The sequence below is a fragment of the Xenopus laevis genome, chromosome 9_10S (genome assembly GCF_017654675.1).
Source record: "Xenopus laevis strain J_2021 chromosome 9_10S, Xenopus_laevis_v10.1, whole genome shotgun sequence".
Lineage (NCBI taxonomy): Eukaryota > Metazoa > Chordata > Amphibia > Anura > Pipidae > Xenopus > Xenopus laevis.
This window is the reverse complement of record NC_054388.1, coordinates 83,289,385-83,307,902: the sequence shown is the minus strand read 5'-3', so window position 1 is coordinate 83,307,902 and position 18,518 is coordinate 83,289,385. Positions and strand designations below refer to the sequence as shown.

At 39.9% G+C, this 18,518-nt stretch overlaps 1 protein-coding gene across 1 annotated transcript; it reads left to right on the top strand.

The window, feature by feature from the left end:
- Positions 1 to 280: 280 nt before the first annotated feature.
- arpc1b.S (actin related protein 2/3 complex subunit 1B S homeolog) lies at positions 281 to 17,004 on the top strand (the record flags this gene model as incomplete). Its single annotated transcript, NM_001092368.1, is given in 10 exon segments — positions 281 to 382; positions 2,741 to 2,806; positions 6,502 to 6,606; positions 8,256 to 8,478; positions 8,651 to 8,758; positions 10,887 to 11,093; positions 11,593 to 11,668; positions 14,316 to 14,512; positions 15,938 to 16,028; positions 16,749 to 17,004. Coding segments are annotated over 9 exon segments (1,110 nt in total). The 3' UTR covers positions 16,788 to 17,004.
- Positions 17,005 to 18,518: the final 1,514 nt, after the last annotated feature.

Below are 18,518 nucleotides of genomic sequence, written 5' to 3'. Positions count from 1 at the left end.
AAGTGTTTCTGGTGAACAATCTGAATTTCCCTGGAAAAAAGGTCAACGGCCCCTTTAAATGCATGACTTTCATTATGCTCCATGATTGCCTCACAGTTACTCCAATCCAAGCCAGAGCACTGGAGCTCTCTATTTTTCGAATGAATAGTAAAGAGGTAACAGCTCCAGATGTGAGGTCGTGTCTGTGCCAACGTCACCAGGCGAGGGAGCTGTAAGGGAGGGGCGGCTATTTGCGTTGCTTTCCGAGGCACTCGCTCGCCCCGCCCCCACATAAGGAAGTGGCTGAAAGGCTGATTCGCTACAAGTTGCAGTCGCTCTGCTTTCCGCTGTATCTGTGTTGACTGCTCAGAGTCCACGGACAGCAACCCTCCGACAGAGACAAGTGAGTATTCGCTGTGCTGTGTCAGTGACACTTGGAATCCATTCATCCTTTTTGAACCGAGGAGAAGTTTCACCTGGACAGGTTTTGGGCGTATCCCCTAGTTTCATGGCGAGCGCAACTTCCCCTTCTTATATAAGGACGTTGAACTTATATACGTGTACCAATTGCTCCCCAACCCCACAAATACTCGATGAGCCGGCGGCTCTGCCTCTGCCCGACTCTATGGGCTGGCTTCTGGGAGCGTCATGGTCAGTTGACTGACACTAGTGATGTTGGAAAGGTCGGGATCAAACCAATTGCAAAATCATCCCTGACAGGAAACAGCTTCCTGTAATTTTTTTTTTTTTTTTTTTTAAAAAGCCAACCTCCTTACTTTATTGCTCTGATTCGCTGCATTTTTACCTGTGAAAGGAGAAACAAATCCTCAACTTTTCTCCAAGCTGAGAGTTTCCTCTCCTAGGAGCAGTCCTTTAAGACAAGATAATGAAGGAAAGAATAGAGAGAAGTACCAAGGAAGGGACTTTATCTTGCCTGACCGCAAAATCAAACCTGTCTGATCAATGTCTGGCTGATTTTGGGTTAGATATTTGTCAGACTGGCCCTAGAAGGACTGAATTGCAGGGTGGTATATAGTGAGAAAATATAAAATCTCCCTAGCCTCTAGCCCAGGGATCCCCAACCTTTTTTTTTTTTTTTTTTTACCAGTGAGCAACATTCAAAAGTAAAAGAAGTGGGAGAGCAACATAATCATGAAAAATGTCCCTAGGGGTAGAGACACGGGTTGTCAGTTTTGCGGGTCGTGCCGCGGGTTTTCTCAATAGCGAGTTTTACTCCTTTTTTCTGATCACGTCTACTTCCGATGATGTTACTTCCGGTTTACAATGACAGCACTCCCTGATTCTTGATGGTCAGCGGGTCGCTGATCAGGTTGCGGATAAGGTGCTTGCGGGTCAGGTAGCGGGTCCAAGCGGGTAAGAATGTGGGTTGCGGGTCCTGGGTCGGGTTTAACAGATTGGTTCCACACAGGACTCTACCTGGGGGTGCCAAATATGGGCTATGATTGACTATTGGTAGTCCCTGTGTGGACTGGCAGCCTACAGGAGGCTCTGTTTGGCAGTATACCTGGTTTTTATTCAATCCAAACTTGCCTTCAAGCCAAAAATTCTAAAATAAGCAGCTGCTTGGAAGCCACTGGGAGCAACATCAAATGAGCTGGTGAGCATCATGTTGCTCATGAGCGACTAGTTGGGGATCACTGCTCTAGCCTCTAACCAAAGGCCTGTGAGTAAATCTGTCGAACAAGCTGGGGTTTAATGGGTATGAACCGCGTTTTTGCACATCACAAGCGAAAATGACATCATACGCAATTGTGCCCGTGATGTCACTTAGAAACTGTCACATCATTCTCTTTTATTGGCCTGTGTATGGTCACCTATGTGCTTTGGATAAACAATAGGTCATAGCTGTTAAAAACAATGGCAAATGGGACATTTTGTCACCCATGGTCAATCTGGGGTACAACTGGCAATAGAACATCCATTGTTTCCTCTCCAGCTGCTAACATTGTCACCTGGGAAACACATTCTGTCGCTCGCTGTACCTTACCCCAGATTAATCATGGGCAACAAAATGTCCTAAAAACTGCAGCTCTCTGCATTTTAAGGACACTATACTGTTGTGTTACCAGAATCCCACACCCCAATCCTTCCCTTTTGGCTACATTCTCTAGATTAACCCATTTACTCAGTTGCTCACTTTTTTTTCCTTTATTGAAATTCACCGTTTCATTCTAAAACTTGCCATTCACAAAAACAACAATGTAACAGATGGAATAAACCTCAAAATGTGGCTTAAAGACAGAGGCTGTTCATCTTCCAACACCTTTTTTTGTTGTTGTTTTCAATAGAAACTAACTTAAAAAAGCCTAGTTCTGGTGAACTATTTGTAACCAGTTTTCTAATATTGAAATTTAATGTTCTATTTATCAACATCTCATGTCTTTTTAAATAAGTCGGGGGGGGGGGGGTGGTCACTGAATCGGTAACTGTTTAAAATTGATAGTTAGATTAATTAGTTGATACATTTCTTATTAAAGGCAACTGTTAGAATTGTACAATAGTTGCTAATATTCCACAGATGCTGCTGAGGATGTATCAACTAATGTAGCCAAAAACTGTCTGTTGACAGGCGATATCCATTACATTTTTGGAGCTTGTTTGCCAGAGCATTTTCACATTATTTAACTTTAGTTTGTTTTTAATATAAAGGAATGTAACAAGAAAGTAGCTGTAATAGGTTTCATATATTGCCAGAAATTGATTTCTTTGCATATTAAAATGATATATTTTGTTCATGCAGAAATGGCATTCCACAGTTTTCTTCTGGAGCCCATTACCTGTCATGCTTGGAACAAAGATGCAACCCGTAAGTGTCGTCATTAAATTGCTCTGTAACATAATCCTAGTAGTCATGAAAGCGTGTCACCTTTTGTATACATCCATTCGCTACTGATTTCAGGGATACATTAGTTGTAAAGGAGATTGGATCAGCTATTTTGGCACTTTTCCACTGGCTGAAATACAGTAGTTAGCTGGAGAGAAGCCACAAAACTCATAAAGCATGGGTTCCACTATGTCTTATATCCATGACTGTTTTTAAAAGGGAAATAAAGGATATTTTATATATTCAGCTCTTTGCTATAAATGGCACATGAACTTTTTTTTTTTTTTAAGGTAAATTTTTATTAATTTTAACAAACAAACACAAAACAGACAAAATACAGTGTCTAATAGTATTAGCATATGAGTGATGTCGGATCAAGCTCCGGATTATACAGACAGGAGAATACTGTACTGCGGCAGTTGTCAATATGCATGTGACCGTAGTTAGTGATAAAAAGCCGTCACATCATTTTTAAAAGAATAGGTTACATGTCCTGATCACACCAGTCCCCCCCAGCTTTTGTCAAACTTATCACATGCCCCCCCCCCTTATTTCACAAGTAAATTTTATAAGAGAAGAGCTCCATCCGCCAACTGTCTCCATAAGTTGCATGTGTATGTAACCGGACTCTGGCCACATTGGTGGGTAGTACCTTATCTATTACTCATAGCAAACAGACTGCTGGGTCCACTATCTGTGGTGTACCCAGTTCATTTGCTAGGGCCTCCATTGTTTTTGACCAGAACCCTTGTATGGGGGGGTTACAGGATCGGGCTATATGGATAAAATTGGCTCCAGGAGATTTGCATCGTGGTCAGAGGTCGTCCTGTCCCTCCCAAATTTCTTCAATTTGAGGGGAGTTATGTAGGTTTGGTGGAGAATTTTATACTGTATGAGCCTATCTTTCAGTGGGATTATAAAGTTATAGGTCTGCGGCTTTGTCCCATTGATTATATTAGAGTCCTGGAATGGCCTCCAAAGGTGGTTAAAAAGCTGGTTTGACCCTCTATAGAGTTTAGATAGGAGTTTAGCTGGGGATGGGGAGTAGAGGGTATCCAGAGCTACCGTGGCCACTGTAGGGGAATGAGTATGGAACTGCACATTAAAGGTGTGCCTGATTTGGAGATATCTATGATGTTGCACCTGTTGGCCAAGGACTCTCTCTTGCAAATCTTGGTGTGTGGGAAACTGGGAAATAGGTGTTAGGTCAAAAAGTTTTTTTTAAAGGCCATTCACGGCCAGTAAATAAAATCTTGTAGTTGGGGTATGAGCAAGTTGACCAAAAGTTGAAGGTGGGGTGAGAGAAGTGGCCATGGGTGATGCTGAATTTTCAAAGCCATAGACCATTTGTGTGTCAGTGGGGTGTCCTGTAAGGTGGTGGTAATCTGAGTGGTGCTTGTAGGGGTAAGACAATAGGTTTGAGACAAAGAGTCAATTATATGATCTAGGTTGAGTTGTAAGAAAGGTTGGGGGTCCGGGTGTACCCATATCCCCAGGTACTTGAATCATGTGACCCACTTCAACTGTGCCTGTGTGGAAAGTGGTGCAGGGGATAACTGAACAGCTGAGGTGTTGTGCTTGAGGTAGAGGAGTTTTAGAGATCTTCATAGTACTTAGCAAACGTTTAATCTATCAAGTGGGGTTCATAATTCATAAATCATTCAGGCCCCCCCCCTCAGACTGTATGGGAACACAGCCATGAAAGGTTGCTGTTGTTTAGCTAGGAATGCCAGTGTTTTAATGTTTTTATACCCCTTGTCAAAGATTCGCTGGGAGCTATATAGTTGGGCAAGCTGTTTGCTTTTTTTTTTTTGTCTTCCCCATACATTGTGACTTCGTAAGTGTATATGATCACAAACTCCTCAGTAATTTCTAAAATCTTTACAGTAGGGTGTACATGCCATATATTTGATATTGTATATAATAAGTATTATATTTATCACTATTGGTATTTTTTTTAAAAAATCTAGCTCACTGTATCTAACAGCACAATTACATTTCTATTAGAGGCTTTAATATTATTTTTGTCTAGTTTTAGTAAATAGCAAGAGCTAATTTAATATACGTTAAATCCTGACTTTTATTTATATATTTTTTATCTCTAAGGAACTTATTGGTAAGTACAACTGCACATTCGCTGCACTTCCTGTGTGGACACCGTAGCATGCTGGTGGTTTTGGTTTTGGTTTTGCCGGCACATCAGATAATGAGCTTAATCACTCACATCCTGCATGATTTCGAAAATAATGTATTTTGTGGGCATGTGGGAACAGGCATGACACAATAAGCATTTGTATTGTTGGTTGTTCTGTTTTCAGTGACAAGTACCCATGCCAAATTTTGAAAGACTTGGCAACCTTGGTAAGATTGCAGACATGCTGGCACCCAGACAATTACTCTACTTTAAATATAGACTGAGTGATTGGATTCCATTACACCTATCGTTTCAGTACCAAACTGGTGGAGCTTTAATCAGGAACCTGAGCCTGAGTAGTGCACTTAATAACCCTCTCACGGAGTGTTATCAAGTTTTATTATACTAGACATACCAGCACAATGTTTTGATTTGTAAGATTATAGATGTTTTGTTTAATTGCTTCATTTTAACTTTTAGTTTTTTTTTTGTAAATGCAATTACTTGTACAAAGTTGAAAAAAAATATTGTTGCTTATTACATTTTTCTTTTCTCAATAGTTACCCTTTGTGAATCTGATTTAATAAATCCACCACAGTATGATAGCAACAACTGAAGCAATTAGTTGTAGCTAATAAGAATTCTTCCTCACTCTCTAGCTTGTACCCCAAGCATAATGCAGGTCCAGATCCCACACCTGAACCTCTAACTACAAGAAAACTTGCAGGGAAATACTTACCTGTAAAAACACATTTGCTCCTTATCATAGATACAGCAGTATTAAAAAAACTAACATCATGATGATAGAAGCTTTAAGCATAAATGTGTCCAAATAAGGCTTAATAGTTTCCTTATTTAAAGTAGAACTAAACCCTAAAAATGAATATGGCTAGAAATGTTATATTTTATATACTAAACTTATTGCACCAGCCTAAAGATTCAGCTTGTCAATAGCAGCAATGATCTAGGACTTCACACTTGTCACAGCGGGTCACCATTTTGGAAAGTGTCAGTTACACTCACATGCTCAGTGGGTTCTGAGCAGCTGTTGAGAAGCTAAGCTTAGGGGTCGACGCAAATTATCAAGCAGATAAGGTTGGCCTGTAATATAAGCTGATGCAACAAGGCTGATTATTAAATGTGGATGCTAATTGCATCTGTGTTCATTTCTAATCAGCCTTATATTGTGACATTTAAATTCTGTATGTTTTAAGTCAGTCGCTAAGCTTGGTAAATGACAGCAGCACAGAGCATGTGCAGTGAATCAGCAGAAAAGAAGATGGGGAGCTACTGGGGCATCTTTGGAGACACAGATCTTTACTGCTAAATGGCTGTGGTTGCCTTGGGCTGGTACAGAAGCCCAAAACATAATGTACAAAATGTCTAGTCTACTTCTTTAGTTAAGCTTTAGTTCTCCTTTAAATCAGACTGCTCTGGAAGTGTCTTTTTTTTGCGCGTGTTGTGGATTGCATTGTGTACACAGCGTTTTTTGCTGTTCTGTGGTACTTCTAAAATGCATTAACTTTTTTAATTTTTTTTCTAGAAATTGCCTTTTGTCCAAATAGCCATGATGTTCACATTTACAAGAAGGATGGAGTTAAATGGACCAAAATCCATGAACTGAAGGAACATAATGGGCAAGTCACAGGTATTTGAATAAACTTTTTATTTTTATTACTATATAATTTCATAAGGAATCTTTCTAATAAAAAGCTTTGGTAGAGACTTTTCGTACTTTTGCTGTCCCCATTATAGGATAACTTTTTTTTTTTTACATTTCTTTTCTCATGTCTTTTGGTTCACACAAAAATGATAAAGTTTCTCCTACATGTAATAAAAGGCACAACATTTTGCCCAGGTGCAGTAACTCATAGAAAACAATAACGGGGGAATGTAATAAAAATCGCTAACGGAAAAACTATTCACAATGCGAAAAGTTATGCCTTTGCGCAAACAAATTTTGCTTTGTGCGAATTTAATATAGCTTTTGCGAGCCCGGAAATTGTTTAGCAAACACTTCCGACAGTGAAAGACTGTTTGCGAATTTTATAGTTTGCGCCAATGCGCAGTCAATGTAATAAAACTTCTTACTGATATAGTCGTTATGTTTACTCCAAAAGATTACGACACCTTCAAGCACTTCTTATGAGTGCGCAATTAAAATTCGCAGTGCAATAACAGTTTAAGGAACAATATTACATGGCGAAATGTGGATTTTTAGTCTTATTGGTGCGAATTGTTTTGCTCTTTGCGACTTTTATTACATTCCCCTGTAAGTGGATTACTTTTAAAAAGGTAACTGCTAAATGCTATCTGCTTATTGGTTCCTATAAGTGACTAGTGACTTTTTTTATTTTATTAATTTTTTATTACATAATTAGAATGTAGGCTCCACAGAGGCAGGTGAACGATTCCAGAATATGGTGACACTATATAAACTAGGGATGCACCGAATCCACTATTTTGGATTGGGCCGAACCCCCGAATCCTTCGCAAAAGATGCGGCTGAATACCGAACCGAATCCGAACCCTAATTTGCATATGCTAATTAGGGGTGGGAATGGAAAACATTTCTTACTTCCTTGTTTTGTGACTAAAAGTCACACGATTTCCCTCCCTGCCCCTAATTTGCATATGCAAATTAGGATTCGGTTCGGCTGGGCAGAAGGATTCGGCCGGATCCGAATCCTGCTGAAAAACGCCAAATCCTGGCCGAAACCCGAACCAAATCCTGGATTTGGTACATCCCTAATATAAACGGCAGATAACAGATTTAAAGGAACAGTAACAACACAAAATGAAAATATTTTAAAGAAATGGCAATATAATGTACTGCTGTCCTCCACTAGTAAAACTGCTGTGTTTGCTATAGAAACATAACTACATTTATATTAACAAGCTGCTGTGTAGCCACAGGGGCAGCCATTCAAGCACAGGATACTCCGTAGATAACAGATACGTTCTGAAGAATCCTATTGTGAACAACAGTTTATTGGTTATCTGCTGTGTATCCTGTGCTTTTTCTCATTTTTCAGCTTTGAATGGCTGTCCCCATGGCTACACAGCACTATGCTTACTCACACATGGAATTATGCTCAAACTTTAAACCACATGAATTTCCATGGATAAGAGTTGAAACTATATACACTAGTTTACAAAAATTAAAACCTATGAAACTACAGATTTACATACAAATCAGCCAATAACCAATAACAAAAGGGACCTGGATATATAAGAATAATATGCAGCTGGCAAAGCTATAAAACCTGACCTTTTTTTATTTTCCCCTGGTCCAAGGTATTGACTGGGCTCCTGAGAGTAACCGCATTGTAACCTGTGGTACGGATCGTAATGCCTATGTGTGGACACTAAGAAACAATGTGTGGAAACCTACGCTGGTCATCCTTAGGATTAACCGAGCTGCGCGTTGTGTAAAGTGGTCACCTAAGGAGAACAAGTTTGCAGTGGGCAGTGGATCCAGGCTAATCTCCATCTGTTATTTTGAGCAGGAAAATGACTGGTAACAATAACAATATTGATTGTATCAATTGACTGATTTATTTAGAAGTGATCTATATCGTAGGTGCATTTTGTGTGCAAGGGAATCTATTTATCTATTTTATCTAATCTCCCCAAATAATTTGTTTACGTTTGTATACACATGACAATTGTTTTTTCATTTTTCACCATAGGTGGGTGTGCAAGCACATCAAGAAACCAATACGTTCAACTGTCCTGAGTCTGGATTGGCATCCAAACAATGTTCTTCTGGCAGCTGGGTCCAGTGATTTTAAGAGCAGGTATATATGTTCAATTTCCTTTACAAAATTAGCAAATAATCAAGGCCTGATCTTCAATAAAGAAGCAATTTTGTTTTTTTGTGGTCAAGTCAGACAATTGTAAGCTTTTGGATACAATGAAGCAGAGGGAACAAGAATGTAAAAACTCTCTCTCCTTTACTAATTATGTACAATGTTAGGGAATATGTTGGTTCTTTGTAAATAAATGTAGTAGTAAAAATAGCAGGCTCCAAGCAAGGGCAAAATGCAGCAATAATCATATTGTCAAATCTCATATTTTTGCCTTGGCCAATGTGTTAGCCAAGATACTGACAAAATTAACCATTTATTGAATGAATTGGAAAAACTAGACCATATTCTGATAAATCTACAAACATAACCCTCCAAAGAACTCTTCCTTAATATGCCTGAATGAAGCCTTTGACTTGACTGAGTGGACTTATGTTTTTTTTTTTTAGCTGAACAGCGTTGCTTGCCAAGGTTCCTTTCTCCCCATTAGCATTATTAAAGTTTTGCATATTTAAACTGTTCGTCTTTAAAAACTCGTCGTCTTTTTATATTCCAAAAAGTTGGTTGCTGTGGCATGAATATGGTTAATACCACCTTTAAAGGTCTAGTAACATCAATTTAAAAAAAAAAAAAACAAAAACAAAATTTGTTAGTATAGAACGAAAAAAACCCACAAGGACAAATTAAACTTTATATCACTAAGTCTTTATTAAGAAATAACTTACTGAAACTCTGCTTTCGCTCCTCTTCACAAAAGGCGACCCATTGTGCGGTACTCGATTTCTCCTCCCTGCTTTCCTTATATGAGATAGCCAGGGAGGAGAAATTGAGTGCTGCATGATGGATCGTCGCCGTGTCGCCTTTTCTGAAGAGGAGCGCAATCGGCGTTTCGGTAAGATATTTCTTAATAAAGACACATGTTTGAGTCAGAGGTGGTTAGATAAAAAAAAGTCCATAAAATGGACTTTGTTTTCAGAGATATCCATCCTGTAAATGAGTAATCTATGTGTCCACATTTAAAAAAAGTTATTCAGAATGACTGCAAACCTTGTTAAACTTTATAAAACACCATTTGTATATGAAATGCTAGGCATTCCTTAAAAAGCAGTAAGATTAAAAAAGTTAAAATGTTTTAAAGTAATACAAATGCCAATGCACTCGCGGCGCTTTGATTTCCGAAGTCGTCCCAGATTTCCTCGTGAGGCAACTTCGGGCGACCGGAAATCGAAGAGTGGCATTGCGCTGGCATTTTCTCATTATAGCAGGGGCAAGGCAGTTCAGGGAGATTGTCGGCCCGCAGAAGAGGCAATTAGTCGCCAGGTGACTAAATCTCCCCGAATCTGCCCGTGTGCACCTGCCCTAAGGGCACACCTGGAGATTCGGGGAGATTTAGTTGCCCGGTGACTAATCACCTCTTCTTTGGGGCGATTAATCTCCCCAAACTGCTTACCGTGTCTTCCATCTGCTTCAATGAAAAAACGCCTGAGCTAATGCAGTTGCGGCGTTTTGATTTCCGAAGTCGCCCGAAGTTTACTCGTGAGGCGTTTTTTCATTGAAGCAGACGGAAGACACGGGTAAGCAGTTTGGGGAGATTAGTCGCCCCAAAGAAGAGGCGATTAGTCGCCGGGTGACTAAATCTCCCCGAATCTCCAGGCAGGGTCAGACTGGGGGGGCCCGGGGCCCACTGGAACTGCTGTCCAGGGCCCCCCCTCCGGCCCCCCCGCCCCCTACTGTGACGCTCCGGCTCCGCTTCATGGAGCTGCTTGGCACGCATTCGCAACGGCGTCCCTCGGCGCGCATGCGCAACGACGTTCCTTCATGCGCAGACAGCACTATGCAGTGCCGGATTTTTTTTTTTCTTTCAAATCCCAATATCTGGAGAGGGGGTTTGAGGGTCGGGGCCCACTGGGTTTTTTCCCGGTGTCCTGCCGGGCCAGTCCGACACTATCTCCAGGTGTGCCCTTACCCTTAATCTGGTGTGAATTAACAGAAAAACGAATTTGAGGTCAGGGCCTGTTCGGAGTATTGCATTTCAAAAATCTTAACTAATACATCTGGTGTTACACTTTCTTTCTATTAGAATGCCATTCTGACATGTATCTTCAATATTTCTTCTTAGGATTTTTTCATCTTATATCAAAGAAGTTGAAGAGCGCCCTGCCCCAACCCCATGGGGTTCCAAAATGCCTTTTGGGGAGTTGATGTTTGAGTCCAGCAGCAGCTGTGGGTGGGTGCATAGTGTCTGCTTTTCAAATAGTGGAGACCGTATGGCTTGGGTGAGCCATGATAGCACAATCTGCATTGCTGATGCCACCAAGAAGATGAGGTAAGCTACGTGAAACACCTTCAAAAGTAGGAGAAAGTTCAGCTTTGGCACATATATAAAGAATTAGCTTGTCTCATTATAAACAGCAGGAAAAAATAGTTGACATAATAATGATATGCTTTTCAAAAAGATGCTCAGAAAAATAAGAATGGAAGCAAATTTCTCAAAGCTTTTATAAACTTAATGTCACCCAAAGTGGAACTGATTGCACACATGGTGCATTGTCAAGATAATTTATATATTTGGGTAGATACACTCTCTCAAAGTCCACCACATGTAATTCTGTCAAGATTTGGAAGCTTCTCCATACAAGTCTATAATCTAGTGTCCCTTTTAAACTGAAGAGTTGGACAGAGAGGATGATTAAAAAAAAACTATTGTACAGACGACTGTATAAACTTTGAATTAAGAGATGACAACCAAGAAGCCACAATTGAAAGATACAGAAATGGGAGAAATATGCAAAATCAATAAGCTTAATTTGTTTTTTTTCCTCCAGAGTCACCTCCTTGATTACAGACACTTTGCCACTCTTGTGTGTGACGTTTATCACTGAGAACAGTCTGGTGGCTGCTGTAAGTAAATCTGTTTCAAGGCCCAGCCGAAAACTGTTTGCACAGTGGGTTTGTAATGAGACGTATGCTTCTGAATGTGCATCAAGCACAAGTAGATACAGCATGTTGCATCTAAATTAATGAGATGTTGCACCAGTTAAATAAGTCGCAACTCTGGTTGCTCATGATACAGCCAGACAGAATATAATGGAATCAATTAGCTGATGCATTTAGATGAACTCAAACCTGTGTCTCCAAAAAACCTAGAAAAACACCCGCTTGAAAGAGGACCGAGGTTAATTAGAAAACAGTTGGGCAGACATTGGCATCACATCTTCTGAAAGATAAAACAATTTGTAACTGAATAACAGGTGCTGATAAATATAAAAAGGTATACCTGACACACACACACACACACACACACACACAAAATACAGTAAAATTTATACTAAGAAATGTTATTACATGCCATATAGAAGTATGAAAGTTTAGAACAGGTGATACATCTGAAACATCTTAGTTTACTTCTTTGATTCAAATTATTGTAAAGGTCAGATCTTCAGGTGAAAAACAACCCCCATATTTGTAACTGTCCCCTTCCACACCTGCTTTGCGGACTTTGTTAGCGGTAACCTCTGGATAGATAGGGGAATTTGATAAGTGGGAGCATTTTCTCATCCAGATCTTCCGACCCTTTAAGGCTAGTGACACACGCTAAGATTGAGGGAGATTTAGTCGCCCTGCGACAAATCGCCTCTTCTTCAAGTGACTAATCTCCCTGAAAAGCCTTCCTGCTGGCTAGAAACGAAATTACTGGCGGGATGGCACTCAGATCGCTTAGTTTTCCGAAGTAGCACGAAGTATCCTTGTGAGGCAACTTCAGGCGTCTTTGTAAACAAAGCGATCCGAGTGCCATCCCGGCGATTTAGATTCTAACCGGCGGGAAGGCTTTTCGGGGAGATTAGTCGCCCGAAGAAGAGGCGATTTGTCGCCAGGTGACTAAATTGCAGGATTCTGAACAAACGGTTATGCTGATTTTGAGGCATTACATCGTCTATTGGTCCCAGCAGACAGACCTCTGGGAAGGGGAAAGCTGTGTTTATTGTTTAGGTCCGGTGTGATCTCTCCCCAGATGTTCTATGTCCAACAGATACATAAAATCTAACTGGTGCCTCTGTGGAAAGGGGGTCCCATTTGCTTGATAGTTGTGAACCTTCCCCTGAAGTCATTCTTGGTCCAGTTCTGGCTCATGGCAAAATATTGCAGAGTTTTCATAAAAAAAATACTTGAGTCTATATCTCCTAAAAAAGCACGTGTCTTAACAGAATCCCACAAACACAGCACCATTGGCCATAACAGTATATGCCCAACATCTTCACTGGCATATTCTGCTCTGTGCTATGAAGTTTACTGGTGAAATGCAAATACAGGTACGGGACCTGCTATCCAGAATGCTTGGGACCTAGGGTTTTCCGGGTAACAGATCTTTCGGTAATTTGGATCTTAATACCTTAAAGGGCAAGTCAACCCCAAAATAAAAATTTGCCTTATAAAAGAAAACATTATTCTAAGCAACTTTGCTATATACATACATTACACATTTTCTGTGGTTTTTAAGTTATTTGTATAAGTATTGCTATTGAAAGCAGTATTTCTCTGTCCCTTTTCTGTTCTCTGCCCTGATGGCTAAGACTGTTGATACAATGTAAGACAAGGCAGCTGATTAACAGACTTGTCTATGCTGGGGAACCAAGACTTTTGCAACATTGTTTAAAAAGTTACAACTGGGAGTTAAGCAAACGCTGCTTTCAAAATCAATTGTTTTTACAAATAACGTTAAAAGCACTGAATATTTTGGGGTTGACTTGCCCTTTAAGTCTACTAGAAAATCATGTAAACGTCAAGGGGCAGTTTTATCAAAATTTGAGTTTAGTGCTTAATAAATAAAATCTCACCCACGTTCTATTAATTCCTATGGGGTTTTTAGAACCTTATCTATCAAATGGTGAGTTCTAACGTTACGGCATTGATAAATACAATTCTAAAAATCCCATAGAAATTACTAGAATGTGGGTGAGTTTCTATTTATTATCTGCTCCTAAATAAACTTAATAGACTGGTTTTGCTTCCAATAAGGATTAATTATATCTTAATTTGTATCAAGGACAAGGTACTGGTTTATTACTACAGAGAAAAGGGAAATACTTTATTTGGATAAAATGGAGATTATGGAAGATGGCTTTTCTGTAATTAGAAGCTTTCTGGATAAGGGGTTTCAGTATAACGGGTTTCCGGATAACAGATCCCCTACCTGTACTACGGGACCAGCAGATCAATCACAATGTTCTTAACAACACTAATGTTGTCGAATTAGTGTGTGACCAAAATAAATTAATCTAAAACTAGTTATGCTTTTGCACGTTGCAGAATTTTTACATTAATAATGGGATCATGGTGACCCAACCTAAACAGAATGAGGAGCTATTGGTAGAATTTGGTGCTAGGAAACTTAAGTGTTTCAGGATAAATGGATGCAGCACTGACAGAAATAGGACCGCATAGAGATGAGGCTGATTACATATTAAATATTCTGTTTGTAAGAGCAGCAAGAGGCTGAATTAGCACAATATTGCAATTCTCTTTAACAAATACATGTATTTTTTGGCAGGGTCATGACTGCTATCCAGTACTGTACACCTATGATGAAGCGCAGGGGACTCTGAGTTTTGGAGGAAAACTAGATGTCCCCAAGCAGAGTTCCCAGAGAGGGATGACTGCCCGAGAGAGATTTCAAAACCTGGACAAGAAGGCCAGCTCTGATACCAACAACATAACTCTGGACTCTCTGCACAAGAACAGCATCAGGCAAGGACTTGCACACTAATCATGCACTCCCCCTATGATAACTACCCCCTGTTTGTTCATGCTTAGATCTTTCAGAATTCCATCCCATACTACATGAAAATGTATCAAACATTGAATATGTAAAGGAGAACTAAAGCTTAACTAAAGAAGTAGCTAGGAATGTTGTACATTATGTTTTGGGCTTCTGTACCAACCCAAGGCAACCACCGTCCTTTAACAGTAAAGATCTGTGTCTCCAAAGATGCCCCAGTAGCTCCCCATCTTCTTTTCTCACTGCACATGCTCTGTGCTGCTGTCACTTACTGAGCTTAGGGACCCACTCACAATATACCGTACACATAGAATAGAAATGTCACAATATAAGACTGATTAGTAATTAATACAGATAATTACTACATGGCAGCACAGAAACCAGTGCAACTAGCATCAGAATTTAATAATCAGCCCTGTAGCATCAGCTTATATTACAGACCAACCTCATTTTCTGCTTGATAATTAGTGACGACCCCTAAGCTTAGCTTCTCAACAGCTGCTCAGAGCCCACTGAGCATGTGAGTGTCACAGACACTTTCCAAGATGGTGACCCCCTGTGACAAGTTTGAAGTCCTGGATCATTGCTGCTATTGACAAGCTGAAACTTTAGACTGGTGCAATATACTCCGTATATAAAATATGGCATTTTTAGCCACATTAATTTTTAGGGTTTAGTTCTCCTTTAAATGAAGCACATGCTCTATGGTACCTCTAAGTGACACCCATAAGCTCTTGTCTATCCACACCAAACAATAGAAATCAGAAACTTTCTTAATATTTGCAAAGGTTTTTTGTCTTATGTGTCTCATTTATAATTGGCTGTTGGCATTACATGGGGTGATGGTCTGTAAAACTGAAGGCCTTCTATTTGTAACCAGCAGAGGCAATAAGTGTCAGAGATGAAGCTTGTTGGGTTAATCTAGTGAATGTTTCTACACATACGTTTACAGGTTTATTTTCCTGTGTATTTTGTTTATATTGTCCAGTGGAATATACAGGTGATAATCTAAAGTTTAAAGGTAGTGGAAACCCTCTATTCTCCTACCATGTCTTTCAGTTTGACACATCTCCCCCACTTGAACCCCATCATTTGTACTACATACAGTATATCCTCCTCATTGGCCAGAACCATCACATTTTCCTAAAACAAATAGCTGCTTTCATCCAGAGAAGGAATCCAAAGTGATTAAGTGGATGCTGCGACCTTACTATTAAACTTTAAACAACCAGAGTGAGAGGTGGAAAGATGTTCAATGTTTGCATATTATGTAGGGGGTTTACATATCCTTTAATCACTCACATCGGCCATCGACAGGTAATATTTGTGTGTGTTTAGGCAGAAGAGGGAATCTTGTTCATGGTGTATAATCATTTTTAATTTCCTTTTAACAGTCAAATATCTGTGCTGAGTGGTGGGAAGGCAAAGTGCTCCAAATTCTGTACCACAGGCCTGGATGGAGGAATGTGCATCTGGGATGTCAAGGTGAGCAATCCCTGTTACGTTACACTTTTACTTTTCAATCAGAACTTATTTTTTTTTTTTTTTTTTTTTAAAGAGTCAACTTTTGCATTTTCTTGCAATTAATCCAAATCACTAATGTGTTACTTTCTGTAATCCAACATGAAATGGGAAGGATTCTCTCTCTCATCTCTCTCTCTATGGGTCAAATTTACTAAAGGGCAAAGTGGCTAACACTAGCCAAAATTCGCCATTGTGACATAATTTTAGCACTTTGCCGATTTACTAACGGGCGCTGGCGTAAGGAGATCAGTAACGTAACTAGAGGTGAGTGGCTCTGGCGCAGGACTGCAGCCGGGCCCCCGCCCCCCTCTGTACGTCATTTTCTGCCACTGGAGTCAGTGGCACGCGAGCTGCCGGGGGGGCCCTGAGGGGGTGCGGGCCCTGGCCCAATTGCACCCTCAGTAGTTACGCCACTGAAGGAGATAGACTCTAGCGCAACTTAACCCAGGCGTATTTTCGCTCTGGCAAAAGATCGTTACTATGCAAATTCACTACGTTTTTGTTTTTACTGAACGTTGTATATAAGAATATATGTAATATGTATATAAATGATGTATAGACATTTTTAGCACTGGTTACCATAAAGTTACCAACATTACCATTTTGGAAATGGGATTTTATTTTTATGAGCGCTACAACGAATATACTCAATGTTTTCAACATATTGTGCTTTTCTATCAGAGCCTGGAATCTGCATTGAAAGATCTGAAGATTAAATGAACATACAGTGAAGGCTGAGTCTCTGTTGCTAAAGCTGCTTCAAACTCCATTTATAAAAGGTTGTCTTGCATCAGCCAAAACCTTTAAAAGCCAAAGCCTATATCTGCAGTTAACTTTTTTCTTTTTTTTGCTTAATGCATCTGTGCTTACTAAAGGAACAAAATATGCTGGACATTTTTTTTACTCCTTGAAATAAAAAAAAAAAAATTGTCCCAAATCCTTTATTTTGTTTTTGCTATTTTCCAATACGTTGATATGTAACAATATAGAGGAAACTAAAGAAAGTATACGCTACAGATTACATATAAAATAGGTGTGTATGTATATTTTATATATGTATATATTTATAGCAATATAACAATCTTTTTTAACCATTTTTGGTAAAATTGTACCTTTACATTTCAAAAAGTAAATTAGGAATATTTTTTGAAAACAATCCAGGTCTAATTAGAAATGAACTGCACGATCAGAGAATTAAGGCATCTGCAACAGACGTATATTCGTTTTTGGCGAACGCTACAATTTGGTTAAGCTTTTCTGTGCACCGGCGTTTTAATAAAGCACTTGTAACCTTGATAGAAACCATGAGACTGCCAATTTATAGGTCCTGAAATGAAAAGAGTGTAGGCTCTTGGCATTCTCATTGCACATTCTGTATTCATGTAGAGGTGTCAAGTCTGAGAAGAGAGAGTATTCAGTGTGTACTTCATAGAATCAGGACTGTCCACTTAGGCTGCATCAGTATATTATTGTTCTATACTGGCAAACAAACCCTTAACCTCAGTTACCCTATACTCGTACCATTTGCAAAACGTCTTAGACCAGATAATGGGAAACGCATGAAATGTCCAAAATGAAAAATCGCCGGTGCTAATCACACGCGGAGATTCGTTTTCCGAAGTTGCCTTGGAAACTTCTGGTGACTTCGGATAACGTATCATTGCGTGTGATTAGTGCCGTAGATTTTTCATTTTAGCCAGCGCAGAGTGAGGGAAGGCATTCGGGGTGATTGGTTGCCGCAAAGTCGCGGCGATTAGTCGACAGGCAACTAAATCTCCTGAATCGCCCAGTGTGCCCTTACCCTGATCATTATCGGCTAAATGGGGATTAATAACAGAGGAGCATGATCTACCATCAGCTTCAACTAAGCTTTGTGGCTTTTGAATACAGAAGCAGAACACCGGGACAATCCTGTTGGCTCAGCTTGCTCTGGAAACAAAGTATCCATGCAGATATCATTTCCTTGGCAATTGCTTGAGCTACGATCACCACGAGGGCTTAAGTAGAGCAAACAGAGGAACACAGCTTATGCCAAGTTCCCATGCACAAAGAACCACAGAACCCAAGAAAGAGCTGCTATACCAACTTGAGGAAGTAGATATGTAACTAGTTTACTAATCTGAACACCTTTGGAGTTGTCACAGGCCCCTGTACCAGGAGTCTAATGAAAGCCACAATTACTTTGGGTGGACTTGGCTTATTGGTAACATTTCCATGGAGTTGGTTGAAGTTTTCGTTTGTCTTCACGGTGTAGGTCAGTGATCCCAAACCAGTAGCTCGTGAGTAACATGTTGCTCTCCAACTCCTTGGATGTTGCTCCCAGTGGCCTCAAAGCAGGTGCTTATTTTTGAATTCCAGGCTTGGAGACACGTTTAGGTTGCATAAAAACCAGGTGTACTGCCAAACAGTCTCAATGTAGGTTGACAATCCACATAGGGGCTAATAAATGGC